Here is a 24638-nt window from a genome sequence, read left to right as displayed (position 1 = left end):
TCACACATATATAATGTCATTTTCTGCCACCTGGCAAGATGATTGCGACTGGTGGTATATTTTTTTGTCAGTTTGGTTATCAAACCATTAATGAAATTCCACCACAGTGGGCTGTGGTTGCAAGCAACGGAGGATCCAGTTTCTTGATATAGCTATTTGTCAGTTTGTGGTGTAACATACTTCCTCTACTGGAATCCAAGCTGTTAATCAATCCTCCCTCACATCAGAAAAATACATGCAATGATAAATGAATATTCCTCTACTATAGAGTTTGTGTATATGTTATTGTTTTGTGCTTGTGAATGAACATGAGGGAGAGCGGGGTAGGTCACTGGTGTAACAGATAAGCTGTCACTAGCTCCCAAATGAAACCGGCTGTGTCCCAATTCCCAAATGGCACCCTATTCAATATATAGTGCACTACTCTTGACCAGAGCCCTATGCGGTCATGTAAAGTAGTACACTAAATAGGAAATAGGGTAACATTTGAGACACAGTCACTGTTATGGTAGGGAGCGGTGCCAACAGGGAGGGATCTGTCATTCATTTCTGTCCGTCTGTACAGCGAGACACACGTCTCCCCTCTCAGTAAGGACGGACACAGGTAGGAGTCTTAGGAGACCAAGGTGTGTGTGTGTATGAGTGAGTATGTGAGGGATGTGTGCGTGGATAGAAACATGTGTGTGTGTGTGTGTGTTTGTGTGTAAAGTATAATGTGTGTGTTGATTTCCCTGCTGTAGCCCGATGACACAGATCATGGCTGATTATTCCCCATTGTCCTGGAGTGGATGTGGTGGGCTGGGTTTTCACATAACACTGATGTCACAGGCTGAGGACGGACGGATGGACAGATGGACAGCTGGGATGGCGGAGAGAGGACAGAGCTCTGTCTTGGGATTCAGATATCCTGTCTCTCTCTCCAAGAGCACCCTGGGTGACATTGCAAACCTTGTGGTTGTGTCCCAAAATAGGATTCTGGTCAAAAGTAGTTCACTATATAGTGAATAGGGTGCCATTTGGGACATGCCCAATGTTTAATGTAGTAGGGAATTGTCATGGTCATTGAAGGGGAACTCTGGGAAAATTCTTGGTTGTCCACACCAAGCCTATAGTTGTAATCATATCCATAGCAATTCATTTCAATGGGACTCTCTGACTTCATCACTTACAGTGTATCTGACCATAGATTGATCATAGATAGACCATAGATTGCTGACCACTTGAGATCCCTGTGGTCTTTCCCTGGCATTAGCCAGGAGAATGTGACCATGGCTATATAGCTCCCTTAATCTTTCTCTCTCTCTCTTTTCTCTCTCTCTGTCTCTCTCTCTCTTTCTCTCTGTCTCTCTATCTCTCTCCCTCTCTGTCTCTGTCTCTATCTGTCCCTGTCTCTCTATGTCTCTGTCTCTCTATGTCTCTGTCTCTCTATGTCTCTGTCTCTCTCTGTCCCGGTCTCTCTGTCTCTCTATGTCTCTGTCTCTCTATGTCTCTGTCTCTCTCTGTCCCTGTCTCTCTCTGTCTCTGTCTCTCTGTCTCTTCTTATGCATTGTTTCATTGTAATGGTAAGAGGGATCCTCTATGTACGTATGAATGTTAGAACTGTTGCTCTGTGTGTGTGTGTGTGTGTGTGTGTGTGTGTGTGTGTGTGTGTGTGTGTGTGTGTGTGTGTGTGTGTGTGTGTGTGTGTGTGTGTGCACCATGAAAAAACATATGATCCATTTTATGACCTGGGAAAAAAAATGTTTTATTTGAATGTACTATTGTAAGTTTAACCTTCACCAGGAAATTCTGGTAAGGCTTTAGGGTGTATTTTATTTGAACTACACCCACCCATGGTTTCACTTTGTGTGTGGCCCATATGGCACTCTATTTCCTCATTTCTATAGAGAACTACTTTTGTCCTGAGCCCTATGGGTCCTTGTCAAAGGTAGTGCACTGTATAGGGATTAGGGTGCCATTTGGGACGCAAGCGTTTCCTCACAGTACCTTACTAACACAACTGTGGATGTTCTCACAATGCTACTCTAACACAACTGTGGATGTTCTCACAATGCTACTCCAACACAACTGTGGATGTTCTCACAATGCTACTCTAACACAACTTTGGATGTTCTCACAATGCTACTCTAACACAACTTTGGATGTTCTCACAATGCTACTCTAACACAACTTTGGATGTTCTCACAATGCTACTCTAACACAACTGTGGATGTTCTCACAATGCTACTCTAACACAACTTTGGATGTTCTCACAATGCTACTCTAACACAACTTTGGATGTTCTCACAATGCTACTCTAACTCAACTTTGGATGTTCTCACAATGCTACTCTAACACAACTGTGGATGTTCTCACAATGCTACTCCAACACAACTGTGGATGTTCTCACAATGCTACTCTAACACAACTTTGGATGTTCTCACAAAGCTACTCTAACACAACTTTGGATGTTCTCACAATGCTACTCTAACACAACTGTGGATGTTCTCACAATGCTACTCCAACACAACTGTGGATGTTCTCACAATGCTACTCTAAAGCCTTCCACATGCAGAACGTGTGTGCTGCATACTCCCTTAAAAGACCATTTAGTAGACGGTCTTATCCAGAGCACTTCACATGTTCATTCTGGTCCCCCTGGGAATCAAACCTACAACCCTGACATTGCAAACACCATGCTCTAACAACTGAGCTACACTGGATTATTTTGAGATGCTGCAGCCTGTATACACTTAATTAATCTAAGCTAACTCAAGAAATATGTCATTCATTTTTACATTTTTTTTGTAGAGGAGATCTTAGTTGCACAATTTTACATCTAACTAAGATGTTTGAGGCAGTATTTCACAGGTGAACAAATTTGCATGAAAAGGATTCGTCACTCATTGAATGACAATAAACACTTGATTGAAGAATCCCTACTGTTGACCAATCACAGACGAAGGGGTGTAGACTTTGGCTACCGACATCAGCTTGCCTCAATAAAAAATGTTGTGTGCAAGAATTGCCGAAAAACCCCGGACAAAAATGTCACAATATGTCATTATAATATATGCACAAACTGCTCCGAACTGTTTCGGGTGGGAAGCATGCGGACGCCTTTAAAGAACTATGGATGTCCACATCTTACTATACTAACACACCTATGTCTCCTTTCACATCATTCTCCTCACCATCCCAGCAATGACACTCACACTGGGGTACTAACAACCCCACCCCGGAGAACCTGTTTGAAACATTATTTAGATGTTTGTCCTCCTTTATTTCTGAGATGGTTATGTATTTTACATCGATACAACATATTGATAACGCTTCATGCAAAGTTAAAAGTCTTTGAAGCATATTGGTCATCATCACAATCTTATACAACTTGTATACAACTTGTATACAACTTGTATACAACTTTTATACAACTTGTATACAACTGGTATACAACTGGTATACAACTGGTATACAACTGGTATACAACTTTTATACAACTGGTATACAACTGGTATACAACTGGTATACAACTGGTATACAACTTTTATACAACTGGTATACAACTGGTATACAACTGGTATACAACTTTTATACAACTGGTATACAACTGGTATACAACTTTTATACAACTGGTATACAACTTTTATGCAACTATTCACAACAACCTTTCCGCAAAAGGCTTGTCTGACATTTATATACATACAGCTCTCCTATTCACATCAAGATGATCCATTCACATTCTGATCCCATAGTCAGATCACACATTCTGATCCCATAGTCAGATCACACATTCTGATCCCATAATCAGATCACACATTCTGATCCCATAGTCAGATCACACATTCTGATCCCATAGTCAGATCACGCATTCTGATCCCATGGTCAGATCACACATTCTGATCCCATAGTCAGACCACACATTCTGATCCCATAGTCAGACCACACATTCTGATCCCATAGTCAGATCACACATTCTGATCCCATAGTCAGATCACACATTCTGATCCCATAGTCAGATCACACATTCTGATCCCATAGTCAGATCACGCATTCTGATCCCATAGTCAGATCACGCATTCTGATCCCATAGTCAGACCACGCATTCGGATCCCATAGTCAGACCACGCATTCTGATCCCATAGATCACGCATTCTGATTTGCGTTAGTGTGTGTGGATAAGACAGGCTAGGTGGGGTCTTGTGAGTCTCCCTGGGACACAATGAGCTTGTGTGTTCAGGACCTGGCTCCTGGCCAACTCTGCCTGGAGGTAGAAGGCAGGACCTTTGATGTCTCTGTACAGCACCCCTCGTTCACTTTCTCTCTCTCTGACCTGCAGATGATTAAGGTGGCTTTTTAAAAGGCCACCTGTTACAGATTAAAGGGCACCTGGGAACAGCCTCTGACTGAGTCAGAGAGAGCAAGAGCGAGAGAAAGAAAGAAATCAATGTACCCAAACAACAAGTGTGCAATAAACACACATATTTCTTTCCTCAGGGCTGTGGGGTGAGACAGGGATGGAGCTTGAGTCCCATCCTCTTCAACATTTATAACAATGAATTGGTGAGGGCACTAGAACAGTCTGCAGCACCCGGCCTCACTAGAATCAAAAGTCAAATGTCTGCTGTTTGCAGATTACCTGGTGCTTCTGTCCCCAACCAAGGAGGGCCTACAGCAGCACCTAGATCTTCTGCACAGATTATGTCAGACCTGGGCCCTGACAGTAAATCTCAGTGAGACCAAAATAATGTTGTTCCAAAAAAGGTCCAGCAGCCAAGAAAAAAATACAAATTTTATCAAGACACTGTGGCCCTAGAGCACACAAAGAATACCTACCTCGGCCTAAACATCAACACCACAGGTAACAGCCACAAGGCTGTGAACGATCTAAGAGACAAGGCAAGAAGGGTCTTCTATGCCATCAAAAGGAACATTGAACTCAACATCCTAATTAGGATCTGGCTAAAAAAAATACTTAAATCAGTTATCGAACCCATTGCCCTCCATGGTTGTGAGGTCTGGTGTCCACTCACCAACCAAGAATTCACAAAATGGAACAAACACCAAATGAAGACTGCATGCAAAATTCTGCAAAAATATACTTTGTGAACAATGCAAAACCCCTAACAATGCATGCAGAGTATAATTAGGAATGCACCCACTAGTTATCAAAATCCAGAAAGGAGTAGTTCAATTCTACAACCACCTAAAAGGCAGCAATGCCCACACATTCCACCACAAAGCCCTCACCTCCAGAAATATTAAACTAGAGAAGAGTCCCCTCAGTTAGCTGGCTCTGGGACTGTGTTCATAAACACAAACAGATCCCACAGAGCCCCAGGACACCAATACAATTAGACCCAGCCAAATTATGAGAAAACAAAAAGATAACTATTTGTCATACTGGAAAGAACTGTGACTGACCCCAAATTAAGAAAATCCTTGACTGTACAGACTCAGTGAGCATAGCCTTGCTATTGAGAGAGGCCGCCATAGGCAGACCTGGCTCTCGAGAGACCACTGCCCACAAAATGAGTTGGAAACTGAGCAAATTTCCCACAGATCACAAAGAATTTGAAAACAAATCAAACATTGATAAACTCCATATCTGTGCAGTCACTGCAGCAACATGTGGCTCGTTGCCATGAGAAAAGGCCAACCAGTAGAGCACAAACAACATTGTAAATACAACCTATATTTATCTATGAATTTATTTTCCCTTTCACACATCAACTATTTGCACATTGTTACAACAATGTACATAGCCAATAATATTACATTTGAAATGTCTATATTATTTGAAAACTTTTGTGCGTGTAATGTTTACTGTTACTTTCCATTATTTATTTCCCTTTGGTTTATTGTCTATTTCACTTGCTTTGGCAATATAAGCATATGTTTATCATGCCAATAAAGCCCTTTGAATTTAATTGAGGGGGAGGCCTCAGCCCCTGTGTTGCATAAATGCTCATTGCTGTTTACTGTAAGGGCCAGGGCTGAAGACATACAGTACATGGAAATAACAGGGCAGGTATCATGACATTTGAAGTATTTTCAAAAGAAACATTGGTGATCATTCTGGTATAGTTTGTAGTTTTACTCACATTCACATGACTGGCTCAGACACCTCAGACATGATTGGTTAGTTCAGCCCTAAACTGCTGTAGGGCAATCTACTGTCGTTACCACCTCATTCAGTAGGTGAGAGATTACTCTACTGTAGTAGACAGAGAAGTCCCCTACCGTTACTCTACTGTAGTAGACAGAGAAGTCCCCTACCGTTACTCTACTGTAGTAGACAGAGAAGTCCCCTACCGTTACTCTACTGTAGTAGACAGAGAAGTCCCCTACCATGACTCTACTGTAGTAGACAGAGAAGTCCCCTACCGTTACTCTACTGTAGTAGACAGAGAAGTCCCCTACCATGACTCTACTGTAGTAGACAGAGAAGTCCCCTACCGTTACTCTACTGTAGTAGACAGAGAAGTCCCCTACCATGACTCTACTGTAGTAGACAGAGAAGTCCCCTACCATGACTTTACTGTAGTAGACAGAGAAGTCCCCTACCGTTACTCTACTGTAGTAGACAGAGAAGTCCCCTACCATGACTCTACTGTAGTAGACAGAGAAGTCCCCTACCGTTACTCTACTGTAGTAGACAGAGAAGTCCCCTACCGTTACTCTACTGTAGTAGACAGAGAAGTCCCCTACCATGACTCTACTGTAGTAGACAGAGAAGTCCCCTACCATGACTCTACTGTAGTAGACAGAGAAGTCCCCTACCATGACTCTACTGTAGTAGACAGAGAAGTCCCCTACCATGACTCTACTGTAGTAGACAGAGAAGTCCCCTACCATGACTCTACTGTAGTAGACAGAAGTCCCCTACCGTTACTCTACTGTAGTAGACAGAGAAGTCCCCAGTCTCTCTCTGTTGTCCTCTACAACCAGCACTTGTCTGACTAACTCCCTTCATCAAAGGTTTTCCCCAAATACGTCCATCTCTTAATCATAGCTTTTTGAAGGAAAAAACAGTTTCACTTACTGATAAGCATCAGTACCATTTGTCTCAGGAATCTGAAGCAAATATCATGCAAGTCTGTATCTGCGTGGTTTAGATTGGATAGTAATTAGTCAACAAGCTGTGAATGACACAGAGGGCTGTGTTGACATTCCGCTAATCTAAAGGCTGGACATGTTATGTTAATGCAGCCAACGCAGGAGGAGATCACATCCCTGTTTACTTTCTCACAGTGGACTGGCACGTTGATAAACCTCTCGAAGACATAACCTCACACACACACGTGTGTGTGCATCCACACACATAGATTACACTTACAGACACACGTGCCCATGAACACAAATGCACTCCCTCCCAAACTCCCTCACATACAGTACACACACACACACACACGTATTCCAGAGGTTGTATGGAATGTGGGACAGAATGGTTGGCACAAGGGGAGCGTGACTCAGCTATCACCTCTAGGTTGGGTGTGTGTGTGTGTGTGTGTGTGTGTCAGTGCCAACCCTGTGTGAAGCCAGTCATCCATTCAAACCACTCCTGGTTAAAGAATTGACCTCTTGGAAATCATACTTGTTTTGGCACGATGCTGTTGTTGTAGGTGATGTTTTCCATCTAAAGGCAGAGAACTGGTTTGGTCTGATCTCTATGGTTCAACCCTCAGACTCTCAACATGCCCTTACAGCAACCAGTATAAAGGGATGCCAGTGTAGTGAGCCATTGATAGAAATGTGGTTATAGGGGGTGTATTGGTTAGGATGGCGTCTACTTGGTGAAGAGGGGCATAGATCAGTTCCACCACTGTTGCTGCTAGGTTTGTATAGCGTGTTATGGAGTACCCTTAACCCGTCAAACTATGTGGAAACATAATTGCTGTCACTGTAAAATGTGCAAACTAGCTGTATCTAATCTTCAAAGTCTTAGCATGTAGGGAAAGTGTGTGGGTTCAGCTATGTAGGAAAAGTGTGGGGGTTTAGCTATGTAGGGAAAGTGTGGGGGTCCAGCTATGTAGGGAAAGTGTGGGGGTTCAGCTATGTAGGTAAAGTGTGTGGGTTCAGCTATGTAGGAAAAGTGTGGGGGTTAAGCTATGTAGGAAAAGTGTGGGGGTTCAGCTATGGAGGAAAAGTGTGTGGGTTCAGCTATGAGGAAAAGTGTGGGGGTTCAGCTATGTAGAGAAAGTGTGGGGGTCCAGCTATGTAGGGAAAGTGTGGGGGTTCAGCTATGTAGGGAAAGTGTGGGGGTTCAGCTATGTAGGGAAAGTGTGGGGGTCCAGCTATGTAGGGAAAGTGTGGGGGTTCAGCTATGTTGGGAAAGTGTGGGGGTCCAGCTATGTAGGCAAAGTGTGGGGGTTCAGCTATGTAGGGAAAGTGTGGGGGTTCAGCTATGTAGGGAAAGTGTGGGGGTTCAGCTATGTAGGGAAAGTGTGAGGGTTCAGCTATGTAGGGAAAGTGTGGGGGTTCAGCTATGTAGGGAAAACATTACGGCAGATGTTAGATGCATTAACATCTGGTGGTGACTGCTAGTTTATATATTTCCCAGCTAGTCTCTGTTAGAATAATCCAATTGGTCTTTCACACAGGATTTGCACTGCTCACCCACTCCCAATGCCGCACATGCATGCACGCACACACACACACACAACACACAGGCCCACAGAGAGCTAAGGCAGACACACATGAGGGTTAAATCTATGTTTTTCTACCCGTTGGTTGGCTGGGGTTTGAGTTGAGACATGAATGAACTGATGATGACTGCTGGAATTTCTGTGGGTGCCGGGGGAAGCATACCCAAAGCCACAGGAACCACCAGCAGGCCTGCTCCTTCCCTCCATCCCTAGCCCCTCTCCAGGTCCTCTCTCTCCCTCCCATGAGTGTGCCTTTCTCCCATGTGCTGTTGAAACAGTCCTCAGTACTATCTGGTCTGACCAGAACCAGGAAAGCCACCTCTTTACAGTAGAACAGAGTGAGGGTTGGACTGGTTATGCCAGTTAAGGATGATGCTGGCCAGCGTCTGCCTGCTTAGTAGGAATGTTTGAGATGTCATTTTGTGTTGAGAAGATGAGGGGTCAGTATTAATGCAACCTGCATCACCGCCACAGATCCCATTGATTTATGAAGGACACATTAAAACGAATTTATCTGATTCATTGAAGGTATATAACACACCAATAAGCTTCAGTTATATTGACATGTGCTCTTCCTCTCCCCAGACCTTTGTTTAGAGGAAGCTCAGATGTTGATCAGCTGGGCAAGATTTTTGAGTAAGTACCATGTTGTACATCATGCTATAAATCATATTTACAGTTTTAACAATCAATTGGCAAATAATGAGGCTTGTGATTCTGATGATAATGATAATGATGATGATCCCTCAGTGTGGTCGGGGTTCCCTCGGTGGAGGACTGGCCCCAGGAAGTTGCCCTACCACAGAGTGCCTTCTCTCCACGACCCCCTCAGCCAATCGGAAACCTCATCCCTGACATGGACGAGCTGGGGAAGTCCCTTATACTGGTGAGTATTAGACGCACACACACCGCACTCTAAATACAGTACGTACTGTTTCAAATTGATTTGTCCAATAGGAATGAAACTCACACTTTTCTTCTTATTGAATTATTATAATATTTGTCTCTCTCTTTTCTTTCTCTGTACAGCAATTCCTGGCATTCAATCCCGCCAAAAGGATATCAGCGTTTGCTGCTCTGACCCACCCCTACTTCCAGAGTGTGGATAGTGACAGTAAGAGTGTGTACGCTCAGCCCATTGCCAGCAACAAGCCCACCATGGAGGAGAGCGCTGCCTGACAGCCCCCCGTCCCAGGACAAGAGAGAGAGAGCGAGAGAGATGGACACAAAGACAGAGAAAGAGAGCAACAGACAGACATTTGATTCTAAAATGCAACAGTGCTGTCTTCCACAATGTACTGATTTGAATGCTGCTTTTAGGATCATTTTTTTAAAATAAAAAAATGTAAACAATGCAAGGACCCTTAAAGCTGAGATGTACTGCCACCAGGGGAGAACCTCTGGATGTCCAGGAGCTGCTGCCTCTTGTCTTTTCTGCCTTAGCCTGAGAAGAGGCTCCTCAGTGAGGGAACACCAAGCACCAAGGGTAGGTCGGCATGGATCTCACCTGGAGCTCATCTCCACGACTGAACTGAGAGAGAGGATACACACACATATGTTTATCCCATGCAGGAGGACCTCACACTGCCTAGCGCTGCTTATGGTCCAAACATACATTTGTGTTTTTATATCACTGCCATCTACAGGTAGTCCTGTGTTACTGCAGGCTGGAGCAGGATTCTGATGGGCTTCAGCTTAAAAGACTTTGACTGGTGCGAACTAAGCACTTCACGGAACAACTGAAAATGGATCACTTTGAGTTCTTCTTATGGTATCCATACTTCAGTGTCATAAAGTGAGATGAAATCTGATGGACACCATTCAAGAGCCTATGTGTTACTCTTTCTGATGACCTGATCAATCAATCAAATGTATTTCTAAAGCCCTTTTTACATCAGCTGATGTCACAAAGTGCTGTACAGAAACCCAGCCTAAAACCCCAAACAGCAAGCAATGCAGATGTAGAAGCACGGTGGCTAGGAAAAACTCCCTAGAAAGGCAGGAACCTAGGAAGAAACCTAGAGAGGAACTGGGTGGCCCGTCCTCTTCTGGCTGTGCCGGGTGGAGGTTATAAGAGTACATGGCCATTTAAGGCCAGATTGTTCTTCAAGATGTACAAACGTTCATAGATGACCAGCAGGGTCAAATAATAATCACTGGTTGTAGAGGGTGCAACAGGTCAGTACCTCAGGAATAAATGTCAGTTGGCTTTTCATAGCCAAGCATTCAGAGGTCGAGACAACAGGTGCGGTAGAGAGAGAGAGTCAAAAACAGCAGGTCCGGGACAAGGTACAAGGTCTGGGACACGCCCGGTGAACAGGTCAGGGTTCCCTAGTCTCAGGCAGAAGAGTTGAAACTGGAGCAGCAGCACGACCAGGTGGACTGGGGACACCAAGGAGTCATCAGGCCAGGTTGTCCTGAGGCATGGTCCTAGGGCTCAGGCCCTCCAGGAAGGGAGAGAGAGAGAATTAGAGGGAGCATACTTAAATTCACACAGGACACCTAATAAGACAGGATAATTACACAAAATAGGACAGACTGACCCTAGCCCCCGGCACATAGACTATTGCAGCAAAATACTGGAGGCTGAATGGGGGGGGGGAGACACTGTGGCCCGTCCGACGATACCCCGGACAGGGCCAACCAGGCAGGATATAACCCCACCCATTTTGCCAAAGCATAGCCCCCAAACCTTTAGAGCTATATCAACAGACCACCAATTTACTACCCTGAGACAAGACTGAGTATAGCCCACGAAGATCTCCTCCACTTCACGAGCCGGGGGGGTGCAAAACCGGACAGGAAGATCACGTCAGTGACTCAACCCACTCAAATGACGCACCACTCCTAGGGACGACATGGAAGAGCACCAGTAATCCAGTGACTCAGCCCCTGTAATAGGGTCAGAGGCAGAGAATCCCAGTGGAGAGAGGGGAGCCAGCTAGGCAGAGCCAGCAAGGGCGGTTCGTCGCTCCTGTGCCTTGTTGTTCACCTTCTCACCCCTGGGTCAGACAACACTCAATCATAGTACCTACTGAAGAGATAGATGAGTCTTCAGTAAAGACAAAGGTTGAGACCGAGTCTGCTTCTCTCACATGGATAGGCAGACTATTCCCTAAAAAATTTGCTCTGTAGGAGAAAGCCCTGCCTCCAGCTATTTTCTTAGAAATTCTACGGACAATAAGGAGGCCTGTGTTTTGTGACCGTAGCGTACGTGTAGGTATGTACGGCAGGATCAAATCTGAGAGATAGGTAGGAGCAAACCCATGTAATGCTTTGTAGGTTAGCAGTAAAACCTTGAAATCAGCCCTAGCCTTCTCAGGAAGCCAGTGTAGAGAGGCTAGCACTGGAGTAATATGATCAAATGTTTTGATTCTAGTCATTCTAGGATTCTAGCAGCCATGTTTAGCACTAACTGAAGTTTATTTGGTGCTTTATCCGGGTAGCCGGAGAGTAGAGCCTTGCAGTAGTCTAATCTAAAATAATTTTTGGACAAAAAGTTTCTGATTTTTGTAATGTTACAAAGATGGAAAAAAAGCTGTCCTTGAAATATTCTTGATATGTTCGTCCTTCACAGTTTTATTTGAGACGACTATACAACTATCAAGCTTATTTGTCAGATCCAACAGCAGATCTCTTTGTTTCTTAGGACCTAGAACTAGCATCTCTGTTTTGTCCGGGTTTAAAATAATTTTCCGCCATACACTTCCTTATGTCTTAAACACAGGCTTCCAGAGTAGGTAATTTTGGGGCTTCACCATGTTTAATCTAAATGTACAGCTGTGTGTCGTCCGCATAGCACCAACAGGTAGAATATATAGTGAAAACAATAGTGGTCCTAAAACAGAACCTTGAGGAATGCCGAAACGTACAATTTATTTGTCAGAGGACAAACCATCCACAGAGACAAACTGATATCTTTCCGAAAGAAAATTACCTGATGACCTGATACACAGAGCATACTGGAGTGACTACATGTTGTATAAGAATAAGGTCGATGTACGCACCATTGTTGACAGTTGATTTCTTATTTTCTAGTTTGTCTTAATTTTACTGGACTTTAAATCATGTGTGGGGATTGAAATTAAAAATGATATTGCAAAATTCCACGCTAGAAAATAAATTACAAGACTAGGTCAAATCCAAAGGAGGAAAGGTTTGACAATGTGAGGCATGTAGAATGGATTGGGTAATGGACTGGTATAGGCTAGTGCTAGAGACTGCACTTATCCTGGCAGTAGTGGTGTGACTTGCATATCCAGCACACTGGCATGTGTAGCAGGGTAGCAGTAGTATAGGTGTTGGTCAGTGAAATGTTATTAGTTGTGAGATTTTGTATTGAGAAAAGGGAGGTGGATATGTCGGATTCAGAGGATGTTGAACATTGTACCTTCTTCATTTGGACTTAGTCTCAGAGGATTACATAAAAGCATACAGGGGTTCATGTTAAAACACAGCTGTTCTGTGTTAAGAATGGTTGTTTTAACAATGATGCTCACCTTACTTATTATGCTCACGTTGAGGAGCACTCCAATGGCATATTGATTCAATATGACTAGCAAGAGTGCTTTCAGACTCGCTCCCTCCGAGGGATTGGCTGAAAACAAGTCAAGGTAAATAGAGTTATTTTGTTTGTAAAACTTCTTACTGCACAGTAATCTAGACCATAACTTTCACTCTGGTATATCTAGTGCTGCTAGCACACAAATACACTCAGGATCTTTTTAGAAATCAAATCAGAAATCATTCTGACACACTTTGCACATTCATGATCAGACTGCATCAACTGTTTCCGTGGCTGACAATAATGCTATAACATGATTTTGATACTATACTCATATTACAGAATTCATGACTGTGTGAATCAAACTGCACGTCTGCTATGATATGTTTGATATCCTACGTGTTTTCAGTGTCAGGGGACACTTGGTTTAATGACATGAAATCCATTTGAACTGAGCTCTCATCTCCATGTAGCAGTAGATGTGTTTGTTCTGTCAGGTTCATGTCACTGATGGATACTCATCTCTGTTCTGTCAGGTTCATGTCACTGATGGATACTCATCTCTGTTCTGTCAGGTTCATGTCACTGATGGATACTCATCTCTGTTCTGTCAGGTTCATGTCACTGATGGATACTCATCTCTGTTCTGTCAGGTTCATGTCACTGATGGATACTCATCTCTGTTCTGTCAGGTTCATGTCACTGATGGATACTCATCTCTGTTCTGTCAGGTTCATGTCACTGATGGATACTCATCTCTGTTCTGTCAGGTTCATGTCACTGATGGATACTCATCTCTGTTCTGTCAGGTTCATGTCACTGATGGATACTCATCTCTGTTCTGTCAGGTTCATGTCACTGATGGATACTCATCTCTGTTCTGTCAGGTTCTTGTCACTGATGGATACTCATCTCTGTTCTGTCAGGTTCATGTCACTGATGGATACTCACCTCTGTTCTGTTAGGTTCATGTCACTGATGGATACTCATCCCTGTTGCAGACTTCATGTTACAACTCTCTAGAAATAGGGATTGTCAAGATTTCTTGGTATCAGTCAGTTCAACGTCAACTTCCCTACTAACAAGTACCCACTGGGCACAGACATCAGTTCAACGTCTACTGCCCTACTAACAAGTACCCACATGGCACAGACATCAGTTCAACGTCTACTGCCCTACTAACAAGTACCCACTGGGCACAGACATCAGTTCAACGTCTACTGCCCTACTAACAAGTACCCACATGGCACAGACATCAGTTCAACGTCTACTGCCCTACTAACAAGTACCCACTGGGCACAGACATCAGTTCAACGTCTACTGCCCTACTAACAAGTACCCACATGGCACAGACATCAGTTCAACGTCTACTGCCCTACTAACAAGTACCCACTGGGCACAGACATCAGTTCAACGTCTACTGCCCTACTAACAAGTACCCACTGGGCACAGACATCAGTTCAACGTCTTGTTTTGGTTTACAGTTGGTTGAGTTGTCAATTCAGTGTGAAATCAAAAAAAAAATGTGCTTGGATTTAGGTTAAACGTTGGGTGAAAAAAAGACGAAATGCTGATGACTTTTTGCAAATCCAATTATTGTCCCACGTTGATTCAACGTCATGACATAGATTTTTGGGGTTGAAATTACGTGGAAACAATGTTGATTCAACCAGTTTTTGCCTAGAGGGTAGACTATCATCATTTTAGTCTATATTCACTTGAAACTATCACTGTGTTATTTTATTTAAGAGGTTTATTGGTCATTTGTAAACCTAAAACACAGGACAAGAATACTTTTGTCTATGTAATAGAAAATAATTAAGTTGTACTTTTTTACAGCCACCTACATGGGGTCTGCCATACATTTCCTACGATTACACAAATGCACCTACAGTATGATAGCTTTGTATTGCAAATACCCTTTAGCTAATGAACAGTACTGAAAAATGTAGTATTTTAACACATTTAGCTCCAAGGATGAAAGTAAAGGCCACAAATGTATATGAAATGCCCACCTATGACATGGTAACTTAATTTACAATGACGATATGGAGGTAATGGGCATTATGTTTACATGAATAAATGCCATCAGTGGTGATTGCTTCATGTTGCACCATTTGAATAAAAAAATCTGCTTTGTATATGTGAGCGTTCTTGTTTGGGATTCATTCAAATAATGAACAAATGTATAATGTGCTTAATATTGAATTGGGTTGCGTTAGACTGTGGATATTTAGTTGTTGTATTTGTTGTGGTATTTCAATGTTGTTAACATGTGAAGCTGCAAAAAAAATCCTTGTTTCACCTGGATTCACCTTGCCAGTCTATGTCATGTTTAGTACACTCAGTATATTTTATTATAAACAATCTGTAAAGAATGTGTATCTTTCTATTTGACAGAAGAGCATGACAGCAGAATTGACAGAAGATCATGACATAACAGAATTGACAAAAGATCATGACATAGCAGAATTGACTAAATATCATGATATAGCAGAATTGACAGAAGATCATGAAATAGCAGAATTGACAGAAGATCATGAAATAGCAGAATTGACAGAAGAGCATGCCATAACATAATAGACAGAAGAGCATGTCATAGCAGAATAGACAGAAGAGCATGCCATAGCAGAATAGACAGAAGAGCATGACATAGCGGAATTGACAGAAGAGCATGACATAGCAGAATTGACAGAAGATCATGACATAGCAGAATTGACCGAAGATCATGACATAGCAGAATTGACCGAAGATCATGACATAGCAGAATTGACCGAAGATCATGACATAGACTATCACAGTGCAGGTGCATTTATACGGAGACTTGATTACACACAGGTGGATTGTATTTATCATCATTAGTCATTTAGGTCAACATTGGATCATTCAGAGATCCTCACTGAACTTCTGGAGAGAGTTTGCTGCACTGAAAGTAAAGGGGCTGAATAATTTTGCACGGCCAATTTTTCAGTTTTTGATTTGTTAAAAAAGTTTGAAATATCCAATAAATGTCGTTCCACTTCATGATTGTGTCCCACTTGTTGTTGATTCTTCACAAAAAAATACAGTTTTATATCTTTATGTTTGAAGCCTGAAATGTGGCAAAAGGTCGCAAAGTTCAAGGGGGCCGAATACTTTCGCAAGGCACTGTAATTATAAACCGGTCGTTCAAGCCCTGGACGCTGATTGGCTGAAAGCTGTGGAATATGAGACTGTACCACAGGTATGAGACAATATTACTTGTTTACTGTTCTAATTATGTTGGTAACTTGTTTATAATAGCAATAAGGCACCTCGGGAGTTGGTGGCATATGGCCAATATACTACGACTTAGGGCTGTATCCAGGTACTCCACGTTGCGTCGTGCAGAAGAACCGCCTTTAGCTGTGGTATATTAGCCCTATACCACACCCCCTTGGGCCTTATTGCTTAAATATACCACGGGTATGATGCAAAACTACTTGTTTACTGTTCTAATTATGTTGGTAACCAGTTTATAATAGTAATAAAGCATCTCAGGGGTTTGTGGTATATGGCCAATATACCACGGCTATACAACTCCGCGTTGCATCGTGCCTAAGAACAGCTCTTAGCTCTTAGCCCCTAGGCCTTATTGCTTAAATCTACCTGTGTTTTTAATCTCTAGCTCAGGTGAAATCCCCTACCTGCTTCAAGATTTCCTCTATCATCCCCATGCCCAAGAAAGGGAAAATAACTGAAGTTAGTGCTACCAACCCATAGCACTAACTTCCGTCATCATGAAGTGCTTCGAGAGGCTAGTCAAAGACTACCTCACCACCTCCCTCCCTGACACACTCGACCCTCTCCAATTTGCCTACCTCCCTGAAAGATCCAGGGACGACGCAAACGTCATTACACTGCACACTGCCCTCACCCACCTGGACAAAAGGAATGTATATGTGAGGATGCTGTTCATCGACTACAGCTCAGCCTATCAATACCACACTGCCCTCACCCACCTGGACAAAAGGAATGTATATGTGAGGATGCTGTTCATCGACTACAGCTCAGCCTATCAATACCACACTGCCCTCACCCACCTGGACAAAAGGAATGCATATGTGAGGATGCTGTTCATCGACTACAGCTCAGCCTATCAATACCACACTGCCCTCCCCCACCTGGACAAAAGGAATGTATATGTGAGGATGCTGTTCATCGACTACAGCTCAGCCTATCAATACCATTGTGCCCTCTAAGCTCACCACAAAACATACGGCCCTGGGACTGATCTCCTCCCTATGCAATCTGGGTCCTGGACTTCCTGGTGGGCGTTCTCACCCCCCTTCTGTATTCCCTGTATACCCACAACTGTGTGGTCTCACACAACTCCATCATAAAGTTTGCTGACGACACGACAGCCTGATTACCAACAACAACGAGGCGGCCTACAGGGAGGAGGTAGGCACTCTAATGGCGTGGTGCCAGGTAAACAACCTCAAAGTCAGCTAAACAAAGGAGCTGATTGTGGACTTCAGGAGTTACCAGGTTGGGCACGCGCCCATCCTCATCAACTGTGCCACCATGGAGACGGTCAAAAAGTTCAAGTTCCTCTGCGTACACAACTCCAAGGAGCTGAAATGGTCAAACCCCACGGACGCTGGTGAAGGCACAATAGCGACTCATCAAACTCGGGATTCTGAAGAAATTCAGTCTGTTCCCTAGGGCCCTCACAGTGTTCTACAGGAGCACCATCAAGATAATACTGTTGAGTTGCATCACAGCCGGGTACGGCAACTCCCCCGCCACAGACCACAAGGTGCTACAGAGGGACACACTGCCTGACCTTCAGGACACCTACAACACCAGGTGTCACAGAAAGGGCAAGAAGATCATCAGGGACCCCTGGATATTCTGAGCCATGACCGGTTCTCTCCGTTTCCATCACTCAGACGTGGGCATTATTGGAGCATTATGGCAAAAAATGTCAAACTGGCCAATAGCTTCTACCCACAGACCATCATCACTAGTCAGCTACCTGCCCCCCCCCCCCCCCCCACTCTATTATATTTGTATTGTTTTATTTCACTTTGTACTGCATTGTTGGAGCTCGGAGCTTAATCATTTCACTGTTACCCTGTCATTACATACATCTGCAACCCTGTACATGTGTTCTCTCTAATCAATCTAATATACGTATTTACCGCTAGGTGGCAGTCTTCACAGGTCTGTGTGTCCGTCGTCGTCAGAGAATCTAGCTACGTAGCTAGAGCAGCTCGCTTGTTGTGGTGGCTAACGACGGGAAGCATGCTACGGTTCTCAATTTAGTGATATTCGCCCAATAGTAGGCGAAATCTGCAGAAATGGGGAAAAGAGACAATAGAGTGGTAAGCCACGTGTTAAATAATTACAGGCATGTAGATATTTAGCTTTTTACGATAAATAGTAACGTTATGCATGAAAACAAACAAACGTGTTGGCTATAGCTAACTGGCACGGAACGCATGGGCCTGTAACGTTAGGTATGTTAGCTAGGCCCTATAAGTTAGCTAGCTAACAGTAGTTTACGTTAGTGTGCAGACAAGTCGAATCCCTTTAAAACTAGCTATCAAAGGTGCGGAAATGTGAGTTATTTTAACATACGATATATATATATATCGAACGAATATAGCTAGCTAGGCAAACTAACCTGGCAGATATCGAAGAACAAGTAAACGTTAGCAGGTCGTATGAAGGACCGCTAAACGGAGCCACACCTGAACTAACGTAGCTAACTATTAAGTTCGAAATATATCTAGTTATGTTATTTAGCTAGTGTATAATAATATAGCGAACTAGCGAGCACACCCTGTGCCTGTTCTGCTAACATAATCCCAAGTGCACTGTCTAAAAAAACAACTAACTATTACTGTAACTACGCCTGCCAACTAGGCTCGAGTTCATCACCCGAATTGGCCGGACTGGCTGTCTACGTTGTATCTATGTTATGAATGTGTTAACATTACCTTTGTATGGAAAGGCCATAGAATTGGTATTGACAGTCTAGTCAAAATGACTGATCCAACCTAGCCAGATCAAAATAATGTGTGTTATTATGCATCCGATACTGTCTAGACTAATGTTTCTTGTCTACGGTAGCCAGATGTCATTGAGATGTCTGGTCTGACTGTCTCCCTTGTGTGTTTTCAGTCATATGTGAACCCCATAGCTGCATCACGGGCCAAGGGACCTGCACCCAACGCAGGACCATCTATCCAGGATTACCTGAGCAGACCACGGCCAACATGGTAAGCATAAGATAACACAACAAAGGACCCAGGATTTGTGCCTGAAAGGGCTCCAGGTTGTATAACTGGCGAGATGGACATACCCTCATTGATGTTACTGAAGAATGTCAACAGGCAAAATGTTGGATTCTATGTGTGTAAATCGGGGTAGTAAGGCATTGCTGTTTTATAGTAATAGGCTACACACTATGAAATGCTGCCTGCAAGTCACAGTAAAATGTTGCTATGCCCTTGAATGTTTGGACCTAGGCCTACATCACCGTCAGTTGTGATTCATTGAGTGATGATGGTTTTTGTTCATCAGGGAAGAGGTGAAAGAGATCATCGAGAGGAAGAAGAAAGGCTCCAGAGCTCTGGCGGACTTTGAGGATCAAATGAACGAGGTATTGTTCAAATGTCAACAATTGTACTTTATTGACCGGTTGTTATTATACCACAAATCCAGTGTTTTCTTTTTTTCTTACATTCAAATATCACAATTTGCTTTGTATAGAATTGGAAGAAAGAGCTGGCGAAGAACAGAGAGAAGTTACTGGGTGGTGTTGACAAGGAGAAAGAGGAGAAGGAGAAGAAGGAGAAGGAGAAGAGAGAGAAGAAGGAGAAGAAAGAGGTATGCTTCCAGTTCTATCCATGTCTAACATTTGAATACAAACATTTTGTTTTAACGTATCCACCTCTCATACCAGATCTCGGTTTTGTGTTTAGAAAAAGAAGAAAGAGAAGGGGAAAAAAGAAAAGGGAAAGAAATCCAACAGGGTGAGGAAAGCTGTCTCCAATGTCTTGTTGAAGGCTGTTGGTATGCATATTGCGGTAGTGGTATCTGTCATCTAAAGTGTAAGCTTTTCACAAAGGTATCTTTGTGTCAGTTGCTGTCTTCAAATCTAATGAGCTCTGCTTTCATTGTGTTTGGTCAAGCATTCCTCTCCCTCCTCCTCCTCATCGAGTTCTGATTCCTCTAGCAGCTCCTCCTCAGACTCTGAAGACGAGGTATGTACCAGAGTATTTGGTGACAAGTCTGTGTCAGCTTGCCATACTGTTTCCCAGCCACCCTGTGGGCACCATAGAAATACAATTACTTCTAATGTATTATATTTCTAAGGTAGGCACGAAGAGCTGTGTGAAGTATTGTGAATATATATATATTGTGAATACATTTATACCGTTGATATTTTGTTTGGGGATTGGCTTCTACCCCCTTTTATGAATATGCGTTTCCAGTTAAATGTTGTCCTACTAATTCAAAGAGGGGAAATGTGATAGATTGAAACTGAGTTTTTATCTGATGTCTGTTTGGTCAGAATGAAAAGAAGAGTGTCAAAAAGAGACGTAAAAAGAAGCGGTCCTCCTCCAAGAAAGCATCAGAAGACTCGACTGTAGAATCGGAGCCCGACAGCAAGGTTACTTTGATGTGGAGAGTATTCCATCTATTTCCTTACATTCATTTTAATTGAAGACATTTCTGCACTCTTAGAAATGTCTTTCGTCACGTGCTTCTCTGTTTAGCCATTGTTTGATTTCTGTTCATTCATTTCAATGTTAAACTTTTTTTTGTTATGTGAGTACTTCATTAAATCTTCATGTTTTGTATGCAAAAAAAGGGCTCCTTCCCTCTCATTCTGTTTCTCTCCAAGAAGACGAAGATGGAGATGGAGATGAAGAAGAAAGAAAAGGTAATTTAAGGACATTCGTGTGGCTGTTAGTCCTATTTTGTGTATTGCTGCCTGAAGAAGGTTTTGAACATGCTGGGCTACAGTGAGCTGAGGGCTGTAAATGTTTAACCTTCAGGATGAAAAGAGCCGCAGGAAGAAGAGGAAAGCTGAGCAAAGTCATAAAGACTCATCCTCAGAGTCGTCAGCGGACTCAGAAGTGGAGGAGGGTGTAAGTACATTCACCTTTGTCACCTTTATATTCATTTGCCATGTTTTATGACTGAAAATAATGTGTTATGTATTGACTTAGATGACCACTTATGGGCTGTATTTTTGTTCCTCGTTGGAAGGCATAGGTCATCTGCAGTTTAAGTCTTATATGGAAGGAACTTTTTTAGCATTCTGTATCATTGTGAAATACTGCACTTTTTGATTGGACGTTAGGAAACTGTCAACGGCCTTTCCCCATATATTGTGGTTGTTTAATTTTTGCAATGTCTCTGTAGGGTGAACCCAAGAAGAGAAAGAGAAGTAATGAGGAGAAAGAAAAAATAGCAGCAGTAAGTGGTTGTCAGATAAGCATACACTAACCACAGGATGAAAACGGCCACTCCCCATGTCAGATTTAATGACTAGTGACCAAAATACACTATATTTACAAAGCTATGTGGACACCCCTTTAAATTAGTGGATTAGTCTATTTCAGCCACATCGTTGCTGGCCGGTGTTTAAAATCAAGCATGTATCCATGCAATCTCCATAGACAAACATTGGCAGTAGACTGGCCCGTATTGAAGAGCTCAGTGACTGTCAACGTGGCACCGCCACCGTCATAGAATGTCACCTTTCCAACAATTTCTGCCCTGGTCAACAACTTTTCAGCTGGGGAGTGGTAGGCCACACAATCGTCTGTCCTCGTTTTCCATGGCCGAACAGCTGCACACAAGCCTAAGATCACCATGCGCAGTGCCATGCGTTGGGAGGAGTGGTGTAAAGCTCGCCAGCATTGAACTCTGGAGCAGTGGAAACGTATTCTCTGGAGGGATGAATCAGACTTTACCATCTGGCAGTCTGACGGGCGAATGTGGGTTTGGTGGATGCCAGGAGAACGCTACCTGTCCCAATGCATAGTGCCAACTGTAAAGTTTGGTGGAGGATGCATAATGGTCTGGGGCTTTTTTTCATGGTTTGGGCTAGGCCCCTTACTTCCAGTGAAGGGGAATCTTAGCGCTACAGAATACAATTTCATTCTAGACGATTTTGTGCTTCCAATTTTCTGGCAACAGTTTGGGGAAGGACCTTTCTTGTTTCAGCGTGACTATACCCCCGTGCACAAAGTTAGGTCCATACAGAAATGGTTTGGAGATCGGTGTGGAAGAACTTGACTGGCCTGCACAGAGCCCTGACCTCAACCCAATCAAACAGCTTTGGGATGAATTGGAACACTGACTGCAAGCCAGGCCTAATCACCCAACATCATAACCTGACCTTACGAATGCTCTGCAAGTCCCTGCAGCAATGTTCCAACATCTAGTGGAAAGCCTTCCCAGAAGAGTGGATGCTACTATGGCAGCAAAGGGGACCAACTCCATATTATGTCCATGATTTAGGAATGAGATGTTTGACGAGCAGGTGTCCACATACTTTTGGTCATGTAGTGTATGTTAGCAAATGACCAGAAATGGCAACATGCCTCTGTCAGCAGATAACTACATGACTATCTCTTGGGATTGTTTCAAATGTAGCATATTTGTAATATAATATATGCAGATGCTTTTATCCAAGGCATCTTAGTCATGTATGCATACCATTTTAAGATATGGGTGGTCCTGGGATTCGAACCCACTACCCTGGCGTTACAAGCGACGTGCTCTACCAACTGAGCCACAAAGGACCACATACAATACTGCCTGAGTAATATTTTTCTGCACTGACATATTTTATACAAAAACAGCAGAATGAAAGTTTAACACTTACTTACCCAACTGTTGTAAATGTTAACAGGACAAATCAAAGAAGAAGAGGAAAAAGAAGCACAAGAAACATGGCAGGAAGAAGAAGAAGAAGACCTCTTCTGACGTTGAGTTAGACTAACATCTAGCGCTGTGGTTCTCTGTCCAACTGTCCACCACTAGAGAGCATCTGCCTTTCCACTACCAAAAAATCCCATCTAGGCTGCTCCCATGATGGGGGTAGTTGATGGATAAGGGGAACCGCTAGCTTTCTGCTCATGAGAGTTGAGATGGTGGGGAGATGGGATATGGGGTTTCTAATGTTAATTAAGGAATGGTGAACTGGGAGTTACGGGTCATCAAACCCTCTGTGACAACTTTGCATATTTGTTTTTCTTTTGTCTGTTGCTAGTTTTTATTAGATCCAAATGAACGTCGTCGAGGACACCATAAGTCGTCGTCAAGGACACCATAAGTCTGTCAAGTGTGGCCCAACTGAACTGAAACATTTGCATATGAAATGAAAATGAACTTCCATACATGGATATTGATCAGCAGTGTACATTTTTTACACCTTTGGTATGCTGCCCTGCTATGTCTATTTTACCATTCTTGGAGATCTCGTGCATCACTAGCTACACTGAGGTCATTTTGGGACTTTGTTATGCTGGTGCCCAGTGTCATGATGCATGCATTCTGATATGATGGTCACTTCTCTTGCCAGCCTCATATTGAAGTTGGGATTGTGAAAATACGAGTGAAATTGTCATTATCACAAGGGATATACTGTTCAATTCTGTTAATGTAATGAATTCTACAACTGAATATCTATAAATGAATGGGTTTTAATGATTAAAGTATTGTTTTATCCTTGATAATATAGTGATTATTTTTTGTGTATGGATGAATGATAAATGATTTGTATTAGATGAGAGTAACAAATAACATTTATACTTGTAATTTACCATCCTTGAAGCATGAAATACACTGGGGCAAAAAAGTATTTAGTCAGCCACCAATTGTGCAAGTTCTCCCACTTAAAAAGATGAGAGGCCTGTAATTTTCATCATAGGTACACTTCAACTATGACAGACAAAATGAGAAAAAAAATCCAGAAAATCACATTGTAGGATTTTTAATGAATTTATTAACAAATTATGGTGGAACATAAGTATTAGGTCAAACTTTTATCTCAATACTTTGTTATATACCCTTTGTTGGCAATGACAGAGGTCAAACGTGTTCTGTAAGTCTTCACAAGGTTTTCACACACTGTTGCTGGTATTTTGGCCCATTCCTCCATGCAGATCTCTAGAGCAGTGATGTTTTGGGGCTGTTGCTGGGCAACAAGGACTTTCAACTCCCTCCAAAGATGTTCTATGGGGTTGAGATCTGGAGACTGGCTAGGCCACTCCAGGACCTTGAAATGCTTCTTACGAAGCCACTCCTTCATTGCCCGGGCGGTGTGTTTGGAATCATTGTCATGCTGAAAGACCCAGCCATGTTTCATCTTCAATGCCCTTGCTGATGGTAGGCTTTGTTACTTTGGTCCCAGCTCTCTGCAGGTCATTCACTAGGTCCCCCGTGTGGTTCTTGGATTTTTGCTCGCCGTTCTTGCGATCATTTTGACCCCACGGGGTGAGATCTTGCGTGGAGCC

The 24638-nt window shown here is 43.0% G+C and overlaps 2 protein-coding genes across 8 annotated transcripts in view; both read left to right on the top strand.

Moving 5' to 3' along the window:
• LOC109904398 (cyclin-dependent kinase 6) overlaps positions 1-15272 on the top strand; it is a 63734-nt gene extending 48462 nt beyond the window's left edge. For both annotated transcript variants that reach the window (XM_031788897.1, XM_031788898.1), the window contains 3 exons: positions 9213-9263; positions 9378-9513; positions 9657-15272. In XM_031788897.1, the coding sequence (XP_031644757.1) occupies positions 9213-9263; positions 9378-9513; positions 9657-9806 (337 nt within the window). In that variant the 3' untranslated portion in view covers positions 9807-15272. The remainder of the gene's footprint in view (positions 1-9212; positions 9264-9377; positions 9514-9656) is intronic.
• A 3040-nt stretch (positions 15273-18312) lies between these two features.
• fam133b (family with sequence similarity 133 member B) lies at positions 18313-23858 on the top strand. Of its 6 annotated transcripts, none has more exons than XM_031788895.1 (11): positions 18313-18479; positions 19282-19379; positions 19684-19762; positions 19873-19989; positions 20085-20135; positions 20295-20366; positions 20678-20776; positions 20978-21049; positions 21165-21257; positions 21535-21588; positions 23033-23858. In XM_031788895.1, exons 1-11 carry the CDS (start codon positions 18456-18458, stop codon positions 23120-23122), a joined length of 849 nt encoding a protein of 282 aa, XP_031644755.1. In that variant the 5' UTR covers positions 18313-18455; the 3' UTR covers positions 23123-23858. The 6 variants fall into 6 exon arrangements, 3 of the variants coding, with proteins under 3 accessions (XP_031644755.1, XP_031644754.1, XP_031644756.1); XM_031788896.1 differs by having other exon boundaries at positions 18320-18479; positions 21014-21049; XR_004202897.1 differs by having other exon boundaries at positions 18329-18479; positions 20342-20366; positions 21014-21049.
• Positions 23859-24638: the final 780 nt, after the last annotated feature.

The sequence above is a fragment of the Oncorhynchus kisutch genome, linkage group LG14, assembly GCF_002021735.2.
Source record: "Oncorhynchus kisutch isolate 150728-3 linkage group LG14, Okis_V2, whole genome shotgun sequence".
NCBI lineage: Eukaryota > Metazoa > Chordata > Actinopteri > Salmoniformes > Salmonidae > Oncorhynchus > Oncorhynchus kisutch.
This window is presented reverse-complemented; position numbering and strand designations above follow the sequence as displayed.

What these genes read in the sequence shown, in the direction of transcription:
- fam133b (XM_031788894.1), top strand. Translation starts at nt 18,456, where the DNA reads ATGGGGAAAAGAGACAATAGAGTG. An exon ending in GGAAAAGAGACAATAGAGTG is followed by an intron (nt 18,480 to 19,281) that starts GTAAGCCACGTG and finishes GTGTGTTTTCAG; the next exon opens with TCATATGTGAACCCCATAGC. An exon ending in AGGGAAAGAAATCCAACAGG is followed by an intron (nt 20,136 to 20,341) that starts GTGAGGAAAGCT and finishes TTCCTCTAGCAG; the next exon opens with CTCCTCCTCAGACTCTGAAG.